This window comes from Platalea leucorodia (genome assembly GCF_965183815.1).
Source record: "Platalea leucorodia genome assembly, chromosome: 1".
NCBI classification, from domain to species: Eukaryota; Metazoa; Chordata; class Aves; order Pelecaniformes; family Threskiornithidae; genus Platalea; species Platalea leucorodia.
The window spans coordinates 136,003,614-136,015,848 of record NC_138823.1 but is presented as its reverse complement, the minus strand read 5'-3'; the positions used below and the strand labels follow the sequence as shown (position 1 = coordinate 136,015,848).

General features: G+C 35.9%; 1 protein-coding gene across 1 annotated transcript in view; it reads right to left on the bottom strand.

Moving 5' to 3' along the window:
* The window catches only part of CRPPA (CDP-L-ribitol pyrophosphorylase A), a gene marked incomplete at its 5' end in the record, with an annotated part of 124,047 nt that overhangs the window by 98,034 nt on the left and 13,778 nt on the right, over positions 1 to 12,235 (bottom strand). The window contains one exon of the mRNA XM_082306831.1: positions 840 to 989. Coding sequence (XP_082162957.1) covers positions 840 to 989 — 150 coding nt within the window. The remainder of the gene's footprint in view (positions 1 to 839; positions 990 to 12,235) is intronic.

Sequence of the window (12,235 nt, the reverse complement as noted above, 5' to 3'; positions counted from 1 at the left end):
GGGAAGCATAACTGTCAGCATTACTGGTGTGAAAAATAATTCCTGCCAAGTGACAAATGAAGAAATGCTCTGCTTCCAGTTAGTCTTGAAGATACCTGGAGGACAGGCAATTTCCACAAGGTGATGAATGAAAAGGAAGTAGAATGCTGAGACAAAAGCCTGGAGTGTTTCCAGTAAACTGTGAATGCAGGGTGGAGCAAACGAAAGCAGTCTTCCAGAGGGATAAAGGCAAAAGCGTCCGGGTTTAATACACCACCCACAGTTTTTATTTTATTTCCTAGCAATATACTAGGAAAAAAATGGAGAATTACAACAGAGACTAAGTAAATATTATTTTCAGCCACTAATCAAAGTATGTATAGTACACACACAACACGAAACAAATTAAACAGTTAATTTACCTAGATGTATCAAGTTAATATTATTCCAATATTTCAGAACAGCCTGTATCCCATCATATTATTATATAATGCCACTATTACACTGTGCATCCAAAACTCTGATACTCTCAGTCAACAATATATACCTAACTTTAAACACATAAACCCACTCATTTAAGTAATCTATTTAATGCACAATAAAAATTAAAGCAAATCTGTCTTTCCAATAGTTTAGAACCCTCATTCCCTCTTGTATTTGACAGTTTGATAATCAAAAAACTTGAATAGATTAGAATGATAAGGCATTTTCATCAAAAGACTACAGAGAAGTAATACACACACAGTTTGATGTGATCTGAAATAGATGCTGAATCTCTATTTTTGAAAGAAGAGAAATAAAATCCTTTTTTTTTAACTAAAGTAAATGGAAAAAAGTCTTAGAAAGTCTCAAAGTCTTACCTGTTGGTATGCTTCATAGATTATATCAAACAAGAAAGCCTGAGGCATTTCACTCGCTCTGTACCTGGCACGTTCCAATGAGTGGTCTAAACAGCCATCTGCAGCAGAGGCAATAACAGTAGAAACTAGAGGACGAATTGCTCCTGCTGCCTGTGGAACAAAACACACAGAGAGGCCTAAATGTTAATATTAATGTATATCAGATAAGTGCAGTCAAAAAAAGTAAGATCTTTAAAATACATTTTCTACTTATTTATCTTTTATATATCTCCTAATGCATAAGTCATACGATTTAGTCTGTATGAGACTTTAAACATGAATATAACAATGGAAGACTGTATAAGTACACACTGAGGGCCAATTTAAAAAAAAGAAAAACCTTAAGTCCTTCATAAACATCTACTGAAAATACATGTACAGCTCTGAGATGTTCCTTTTTCAGACTTTCTTCTACATACATATTAGGTGGTTTCTGTGAGTTCAGTTCTAGGCCTATTCAGATATCAAACAGCATGAGACACACCTGAGAGGTCTTGAGAATCCACAACACCTATTGATTTCACAGATTTCAATTTGGCCAAACTGCTCAGAAATAAGCAACAAGAAAAGTTTCAAAAAATTGAGCTTGTTCTTCTGTGTTGAATTCACCCTGTGAAATACTGAGCAACCACACTTACCAGTGAAATCACGGGGAACAGAGTATATACATCAGAAAGTATTCAATATCCAGCAGCACTGTGCCCCAGAAAAGATATTTAAATGCTTATATTTCAGTTCTGGTTTTGCTTAGATTTGAAACCAATTAAACATACATCTTTGATCTTTTCATCAATATATAGTATTAAAGATCTATGGCATCCCTGAAACAGAACTCTTCTAGCTGGTTTTAGTCATTTTGATACCAGAAAGTTATCCACGTTTCATCAGTCACTTATCAAATGCTCACACAAACTTTATATAAAGCTAAAGGCAATTGGGACAAGAGTTGTCCATACAAGAATGAAGAAAATGATGCAATGGCAGAACATTCCTTATCAAGTCACAGGGCAAAAAGCACGCTCCCTAACAACGTTAACCACTGACAATGCCATCCTTACACTATACTGTTTATTATCTACCTTTAAGAATAATAAAAAAAGAATAATTGATGCTGTTCCAAAACATTTGGAATTATCCAACATCTTAAATCAGTGTATCTAGGAAACCACTCCCAATGGTGAATTCTGACACTTTTCATTGCAGCCACAGAAGATCATCGGAGGTCTAGGGAGCTTTGACACAGAAAAAAAATAGGTCTTATCACATAAAATAAGAGCACCGTTATTGTTGATTTCATTTATCTTCTGTTGGCAAATCCTGCCCTCATACATATGAGTCCTGTCCATTCTTACAAGATTTCTGACCTCAGGTAAGCATACAGTGGCAGAATGAGACACCAAAAGTGAACTCAAAGTTTTTTTTCCTCTCAGAAGAACTAGCTGTCTTCCCTCCCCCTTTCACACTACTGAACAATAAAACAAAGAGGAATGCAGTCAGCGTGTTGAGCACTTTATGAGCTCTAAAATACAGCTTCTTGGTTCATTCTTTTACAGAATGAGGACAGAGATGTGAACCAATTTCTCATGCCCAAAGAGTTCTGATATGCATGAGCTACTGGGGCAGGGAGAAAGGAGAGAGAAGATTCAAAAGATTCATATGACATGAGAAATATCTGAACCGCCTTCTCAAAATCTGAAAAGCACTTTTTCTTTCTAATACATGGGAAGAGATATCTATATAAAACACTACATGGAGCAAAACACTATCATCCAAAGGCAAAGCACGGTACAGAAAGATCAGCGAGAACAATGAAATCACTGAAGTGTCTGTAAAGGATCTCAAGAGGCAATCTAGTCCATCTTTCTGTCCCAGGCAGGATCAATTTTACTTCTGTAATAGAAAAGACAAACTGACAAAACTAAATACCGCTATAATTTTAGTAATACGTCAATGTATTAAATGAGGAGTAAATTTAACAGATGTACTTTGAGGAAAAGCTATGCATAAGCAGAAGTAGAGAGACTAAATTATCTGCAAATTGTCCCCTCTCTATTTCCTATGATTCCAGGACATGGATTATTACCTCTATATCCCAGCTGCTGAGCATTTGGACTATGTTATTTTGCTCTGCCGTCATATTTTAATTGGTCACACACACACAAAAAAAATTATAAAATTAGAAGGTCATGGGAAAAGAGACCGAGCAGCATGCTAGCCACAGCTTTTCTGTAATTAGTTAAGTCTATTTGAATTTTTTTTTCTAAAACAGTTACCATTCCAGAAAAACAGTTAGCAAAAGAGGATTTCTTAGGCCGATCCAATATTTTATTACAGTTTTTAACAATCATGTCATGTTACATTTTAAGCATAAAACAGGCCAAGAGAATACAATGTGACTTGCATAACCAAATCTCACAAGTGAAACACGCACTCTGAGGAACAAAAAACCAAACTGCAATTCTAAATAAAATTGAAATACTCAAAATTATATTATTAAAGGAGCTCTGAAACACATTGTTTTCTTGACATCTGGTTTATTGCACAATAAAAATTCATGAATATCTGTATCTGTATCTTTGTGACAATACTGAACCACATCTCCTGCTCTGCTGAGGCCTAGCTCTTCCAGACAATTCAGGAAGATCTAATTTATAATAAATCCAAACATATAATTTTTTAAAACTCCCAATTAACTTCTCAAGTAATTGAAAGTTTCATGGCACCTAAAATTTAAAAAATGGCATTTTTCAAGCAACTACAGTTTTGCTTTACGTTACCCCAGAACTGAGTCCAGTGTGGCAGGCTGAGAGTTTCACCTGTCTTCCCTCCATTTCAATGAGAAATCACAAGTTGGGCCAAATAAGATGTCTTCTGCAGCAAGTCCACTCAAACTATGCCTGGCACTGACTGAAAACATCAAGTTTAATACAAAGAATACGATTTATGGCTGACTTCTGATCATGTGAGGGAGAGAAATTTTAACTATGTATGTGGTAACAGGATAACTAGCAGTCATTTGATTAAAAAAAAATCAGCTTTTATTCCAAAAAAGGACAACTCAGTCCATAACTGCTCTATGCTCTAAAAGTAGAATGCAGGGCTCTCGTACTTACTGAAGCCAGGAAGTTTCTACTACACAGAAAACCTTCATATGATGAGCAGCTGGGGTCCAAAAGCCGTGAATCCATGAGCTAGAGCATACTTGCTAAGGGGCAGCACTGAGTTGAAACCTTAAAATCCTGTGACAAGATACAGAAACTGGTTGTTTTGCTCAGTACTGGCTCATCTTTCTGCAGGACCTTTCTCTGCCTCAGCGGGCTCCCTCAACCAGATGACGTGACCCAACACAGGGCTGCGTTTCCCACCTCAGTGACACGAGAACTACATGAGTTCCTAAGGCCGCTTTCAGACTGGGTGAAACTGGGATCAAGCAAAGGAAAATGTATGAGGCCTATGTATGCCCTGCATTGGTTTTATATGGGACAAGAGAGCTGAGTCCCTAACACAGGAAACCTTGCAGCTGCACTACTTCTGGTGACATCCTCTAGCGGGCATACGCCGACACAGCTGCCAAACCCAAGCTGGCTTACACAGACCCCATCACATGTGCTTCTGCTTCCAAAATTGGCTCATGGGTATCTTCATTCATGGTGTAAACATAATATTCGGCGTGTAAAAACAGGAGAAGAGAGCTGTGAATTTTGTTCTCATATACAGGCCAAAGAGGGGCACAGTTTCAGATGTATGGCTCGTTCTGTGGTATTTCCTCCTGGTTAGCGCAAGCGTCCTCCCTACTCAGTACGAAGCCTTTTCTGAATTCCACTCCTAGCAGTCTTGCAATGAACTGAATGGGGAATTTAGGTACTTAAGGCAGGGCTACAGACTACATTTTTTAGTTCAGAAACTTAAACATTAGAGCACAGTAGGGCAAATAATACAATAATGTACTGCTATATCTAAAGGGGCTTTTGCCCCTGATGACTGTGGGGTGTAAGTGAAGAACACAATCATTCAGCTAGTCTACATCTATTCAGTTGCAACACAAAATATTTCATTCTTTGCAAGGAATTTCCATGTTGTTTTTCTGGTTATAAATCAGTAACAAAGAACTATTTCCATATTAGTAAAGAGAGTATATATTGAGTCTCAGGTATTTGAATTTTATTTGTTCTAATCTGAGAAGCTTTGACTTGCTATTTATGTCAGGAATGTACAGGTATTTGGCCCAGCTCTCAGGCAAGAGGTTCAGACATGAATTTAAAAAAAATGAATAAAACAAAGAAAATCTGTCCTAATTTAAAATTATAAGTATTTGTTAATGTCACTGTAGTTCTACAGATCTTTTTTACACTTTGAGTCAGCCTATCACAAAATACAAATCCTGTGAGTCTAAAGCAAGTGCCTGGGTCTTATACTAACATTTCCCTAGCCAGAGTAGTCATCTTCCAATTTCTAATCATTTTGACCCAGATCTCAAGTAGATTTGCTTTCAAAATCATACACAAAATGCATCATACACCCTTCCTGAATGTGAAGTGATTAGGTAATGGATAGTTAAACTGAATTTCTTTAAATGTCCACTTCACAGCCGTTAAGCCACTCCACTTCAAAGACAGTCAAGCACTAGTTTTGGTGAACCTGGCATGTCCAGGAAATGCATACACTTCTTTCCCTCATTTTTTGCATATTTTGTTAAATACATCAGTTAAAGTATCAAAATATCTGTGGGCAAGCTCTTAAAATATTCTTTCATAGCATAACAGACATTGAAACAAATACTGCTAACTGGTTATTTTGCAGACAAAATATTGGAACAAAACCCATCCTTTTAATCTATCATTTCCTTAAAACAATACTAAAATACCCTGAGAACGCAGAATTCCATCAACTTCAGTGGAAGTGACAGACTGGTATCACTCAGAGGTAAGCTCATCCATCCATCTGCTGAAAACTGAACCAGCCTCTAGATGCTTTTAGAAACAACAGGTGTCTTTTACAACCCATTTTAAACAGCACAAATCAAAAACATTTACAAACAGGTTCTCAGTTTTGTATTCAGTTTTTTGCATAACTGTGTAGAGAGCAGCATACATTCAAGATTTAAAGATTCGATGGTGACTGAAAACGGTAGAGAACAAAGTACGTCACGCAGGTCAGTATAATAGGGTATCATAAGCATTTTCAACAAGTCCAGGGCATACTAATCCACCTTTCCATTAAACAGTAACACTGTATTCTCATTTTATCATACTTTTATACTGACAAGAAATTGTTTAGACGTGTGTATTCAGTGAATATGTAACCAGGGTGTGTTTTAAGATCAGACAACACAGTCAGTTCAAGAAGAGTATCCAAGCAGTACTGATGACACCTTTTATTACAAAATGAAGTATGAATGTTTAGGCCACAGAAGCCTACACACAACATAGCAACCTGGCTAACACAATGCACTACAGCTTGCTTTTACTGAATATTCATAAAAACTGAAAATCCTCATTTTATTTACAAAAAAAAAACCAGAACCCATTAAAATTTCCAAAAGGATTAGAGGGGAAGATGGAGATTATATCACAAGCAAGAAATTATCTAGGCTACAAATACCCCCAACACACAGTGCATTATTCAGCAGAGACCAACACTCCACATCTAGAACACAATCTACCAAGAACAAGTTACGAGAGAGCCAGAAGCTCCAAAAGAGCACGAAAACCAACACACCCGCATCACTGATCTGGTCATTTTTGGTAATCAGAGTCGAAACAGAACAATGTTAAATTAGCTGCAAAGCTCAACGAATTGAATGATATGGACTAGAAAAAGAAAAAAACTTGCAGTGACACAAAATCGTTACAAAAAATACCACAACTACAATTCCTTTTGTTTTACAACAGAGTGGTAACAAGCTCAGACAACCACAGATCCTGCAGGCTGGCATACTAAAAAAAAAAAAGTATGCTATGTCTTTGGCACGCCCCTGTCCCCACTACACCCCAAGTACTAATGCAGACCTACCAAGTTCACTTACACAGCCAGTTTGCAACCCTGAGCTTCAAGTGAGTGGGAATCACAGCTTAAAACATTACAGAGTCTAGTTCTAAATAAGACGACTCTCTCATCCCTTTAGCATGACTCCCTTCTACTTTTTAATTACACCAATAATAATTTTCTTTTCCATTCATAGCCTCTGTGTCCCCTGAAATTCATTTTCCCTATGCCTTCTAGCTTCTCAGCTGCCTAGTAGCATTAAGTAAATGTACATTTTATATTTCAATCATCCTAACTGCATTTGATTCAATGTTTCAAAATTACTTAGGAATAGGCCTGATGTCAAATACATACAAGCATAGCTTATGAGTGCTACCTTTAAAAGAATGTTCCTATTCTCATGTTTTTAAATGTTTTCTCAATATTCATATTTATTAATTTTAATTATTTAATCAGTTGTTTTCAGCTCTGACAAGCAAAATAGTACTGAACCAAGACTCCCAAATAATTTAGTCACCCTGTCTTAGGAAAAATAAACTTGTCTTGCATATATACAGTGGAAATAGAAGTATATTAGAAAACATTTTCATCACTTCAGAGCAGCTGTCTCCTTTGAAAGTGTACGCTGGAGACTGTGTGGCTAGTCATACTTAGTAAGACAAATATATCCATCTTGGAACTCCATTAAAGTCAATTTTGTGGAGGTGAATTTGGTAAATATACAAACAATTTTATCTTGCTTTTCCATGAAGATAAGGATTGCATTAGGACACTGTTCAACTACATAACAATAACAATCGATGTTAATTTAGACAAAGAAGGTATCTAATAGTTTACAAATATGTCCTGGAATGCTTTTTATTAGGTGAAATATTATTTATATTTTACCAAACACTACCATCTCCTAAGGATTTCAGTCTAAATTAGGTCTGGCTATGAACCAGCGAAGGAAGCTCAGAAAAACTATGATTAATTTCTTCTCATTTTATTCCATCAAACTGTTTCCACATGTTACTCCAGAGAAAGTATTCTTTTACACAGATCAAACCACTTGCCATGAAGGGCATTCACAGCCACCTACAGTATGAAAAAATACAGAAATAAACATAGTATCTGTGATGCATGAAACAGGTAGAAACATGCATTTCTATGCAGACATCTGCACTCAAACTAATTGTATCTATAGTAATCAACATGCTTCAGCCACATATTAATTACCATTTAAGTTAGAAGAATTGTCTCTACTGAAAGATTTCTTATTGCAAATTTATCAATCTTCAAAACAAAATTCAAAAACTCAATTATAAGATTAAAATATTTCACTTATTTAAGAGGATGTTCTTTTCAAATCTTTTATATTGTAAATCTGAAGGAGAGATTATTTAATAAAACAAAGTCATATAATGTTTTTGTAAAATAAAGCAATTAGAGAATTTCTTCCAATGCACATTCAAGGTATCACATTGAAATATCATATCTTTTTGTCTTATGTTTCTTTTTTTCTTTTCTTTTTCTGCATTTTGTATCCAGCTGTTGTCTAGGGCCACATTTTATCTTCTCTATAACCAAAAGTTGTAATCTATGAGAAGTTTTATGATTCCGCTGCAGAGAGGGAAGAGTTAGAGTATTTCCTTCTCCAATCCACAGAAATCCTGGCAAAACAATTCTATTTGGATGGAAAAGATTGAGGCATAGACAAAGTAATGACACAAACTATAAGCTACCACTCCTATACAGAAGTACAGTTGATAACTACAATTTGGCTATATGTGCAAAGTTTTCTAAACTTTGGTGTGAACACATATTCAAGCCCAAACTAGCCAAACTTCCAAACTGAACTGGTTCAAGCCTGCACATAGTTCACAGAGTTCATAACCTCATTCTGCACCCAGAACCCACCTACTTGCTGTACAGCAAGGCAAGGCAGCAGTCTGGCTGCATGGGTTCAACTCAAACCTGTCACCACTACTCCCATATCTCCTTCTGTTAATGTCATGTCCAAAAGACACCCCCCCAAACCAGTACCTCAGCTGCACACTGCTCTTAAAGGACCAGATATGGCATGCAGTCAGGACTACAGGACAACCAGGATGACTCAGTAAAGAATAGCAGACCACAATAAAGCTAGAGGTACTCTCGTTATCATGCAGAAACACAAATTTGAGTCCAGGGCATATCATACTTTCACCCACACTCACACCCAGGCTCTACCATGTAGCAGAGAGACATAATTTGTGTGGCGGTGCTGTGGTGGGGACAGGATTCCTTCTACCTATTCATCCTACCGACACATAAGTAAAATCTGCAACCTGGGCTGTGTATCCATTAGAGGTTAAGGCTGAAGAAAACTTCAGCCAGGTGTCTTCCCTTTTTTAAACAACAAGAATAATTCTTAAATTACTTTATTTTTAATTTTGTTGAAAAAAAAAATCAAAATTCATAGTCATTATGGGCACATCATCTTTGATTCTCATTAGTGAGATAGATACCCACTAAAATTTCTTCTGTGTAGGCAGTATCACCAACCAGTCCAATTCCAGCTATCTTGACATATTTGTATTGGCAGCTTTTAATTGCCCAAGGACAGCACTGGTTGAAATGTTAAACAAGCCTGGTAACACAGATATTAAACCTAATCATCAGCCAGACAAAAAGAAGGTTAATTAGAACAGATGTAAAGAGTTTTGAACACTATGAAAAAAGGCTTGTATGCTAAACTTCACCTAATTTCCTTAAAGTCTGTTTACCCAGCTGGCTAGGAGCAACAGTCAAACTCACTAAAATTGGGCACATGTTAATCTTAAACCAACACCAGGAAGGAAGAAGTTATAATTGTGTTTATTCCTAGCTGCAAAAGAGGGGATGTTTAATCAGAAATTTAATATACACTTTGATCCAATGTTAATGAGCTGACACTATGTTGTACATTGAACTGACTTCAAAGACACAGGATGCCTTAAATAAATGTAATGTATATTTATGACACTGTTTAAGAAAAAGAAAACATTTCTTCTAATGAGGTCACCTTTATCAGAACATACTATCTGAGTAACTGGGGATAGTACATGTACATCAAGACATGTCAGAGCCCCAATTAGCTATAGCAAAATAAAGATTACCAATAACAGAAACTGTTGCTCAAAAATTAAGACTGCACATGTTCTTTTTTACTTTACATAATTTCTGTTCTTTTGTATTTAAAGCATTTACCTCTAAGCATCAGTAAATATTGTTTTGATCTAATCGACAACATGCTGAATTCTAAATGTTATTCTGTGAAAAAAAGTAAGATTTCTCAAAGAAAACCAAAAAGATTCCCCTCAAAAAGACAGGACATCCTGCAAGGACAGGATGATAGGAATACACAACTGAAAATAGATATATGAGGTGGAGGAAGAAAGTAGAACTAGGCATACCACAGGCTGCAATTTTTCAACACACAACACTGAAAACAAGCTCAAGAACATACTGGAGGTGGAAAAGAAGCAAAACCAAGAACGTACATATACACTAAGAAAAAGCAAACAACGATACAACTAATTTATGTGAACATTTGATTTCATATTAAAATTGGATTTTTTTTAAAAAGCAGATTGAAAAGAATTCTTATGGGTATGTCATTTATGTTGCTCTTGTATCATGAATTACTGCCATAAATCAGATGAACTATTTTTAATACAATAAACAATAAAGTTACAAAAGTTAGCAGGATTAAACCAATACATACATTTTTAATGGTGTCATACAAATTATATAGCATTTCTTCTAGTGCATTCCTTATCTGCGCATTTCTTGTAAGAAATCTGAGAATGGTCGGGGAAGTTCGTGTTTCCCATAAATACAATAGTACTGTATAGTCAATAAAATACATTTTATCATATTATTAGCCAAATAAGGTCTTATTACCTTAGTCAACATACTCAGCTAATTCTTGTCACAGCGCAATAACTGGTAAAGCTTAACAACATGTTCTCATTTATTAAGGTTTTGTTTTCTTCTTGATAGATTTTTTTAAAGCACTTCGAAGTTTATATAAAGTTTGCATAATGCTACCAAAGATCCATACTAAGTATATGATCCAGACCACACATAGCATCCCCTGCTTAAAGAGCAGCACATGCTGGTATAGTGCTTCAAGACTTTCTTATGACGTATTTAGTCTTTTCAGTTGTCAGCAATAGTTGTATATTATACACAATTATGGTGGATTCTATAGCATGTTAAAATTCAGTCTAAGCAATTTAAACATTCCAAAGCAAATTGTGCGGCCAGTATGCTAACAACAGTTTTCAGTATTTTTAGAAATATTTTAAAAGTATACTTACAGCTTTAAATTTTGGCATTCACTCAACATAAGATGACAATAAGATGAGCTACGAGCACTTTCTCGTTCTACTAATGCTTGTTCCTAACTAGTGCTATACCGGAAATCTAGGTGGCAAAAATTAAACAGAATATTTGCTATAAAAATTAATGAATCGTGAAAACAATCATTTTTGCCTCTAAAATTAACAAGACTATTTATTTTACTTTGACTGCATAGTATTATCTTGCATTAACAAGTAATGAAACACATCTTACAGTCAGCAAGCCATCTTTCATACCCTAATTACTGATTTACATTGCAAAAAGCTATCAGTGAGTATGCACTGTGCCACAAAGGATTTTGCATATTAAAGTAAGTCAATATAAAGAGGAGTTAACATTTGTATTCAGTGGAGTATAAATCTTGAAGCTACTGCCACAGGAGTTACAATTACAGTTAAGAAGTTATATTTTACCTCCAGAAAGTCTACATCATTACAAAATCCGCAATATCATAATGTGAAGGCTACTGATCCATTGCATACCATTAAACACGATTTGCATCATATTATGAAGGCAGAAGGAAAAAAAAATCTTGAGGTGTTGTAAGAGGACTCTTGCACAATTTAATCAACCAAATGCAAAACTGCAACATTTAATTAATAACTCTTTCCCACACACGCAGTCCTGAGCAACCAAAACCACAGGCACTATCGTTTGTGGTCATGCAGTTCCCTAAGCAACTCTGCACCCGCTTATCAAATGTCTTTGCTTTCTGAATTGGCTCAGCTGCTTCTCTCGGAACTGCTTGTGTCCTCCCCTTGCAGGAAACCTTGCACCCAAGCCTCTTTCTCTTACAGCCCATTAGATTCAAAATTTCAAGTCACCTCTTTATACGAGCTTCATCTAAGACCTTTTCTGCTATCAAGGGCCTCGTAAAATGGATCATTATACCTTACCATGCGAGTTTGACTCAAATAGCGACTCTAATACATGTATGTATGAAATTGATACCTCATGAATTCTCTCCTACATGCTCCAATGCTCCTCAAGGCAGTTTTAGTTCT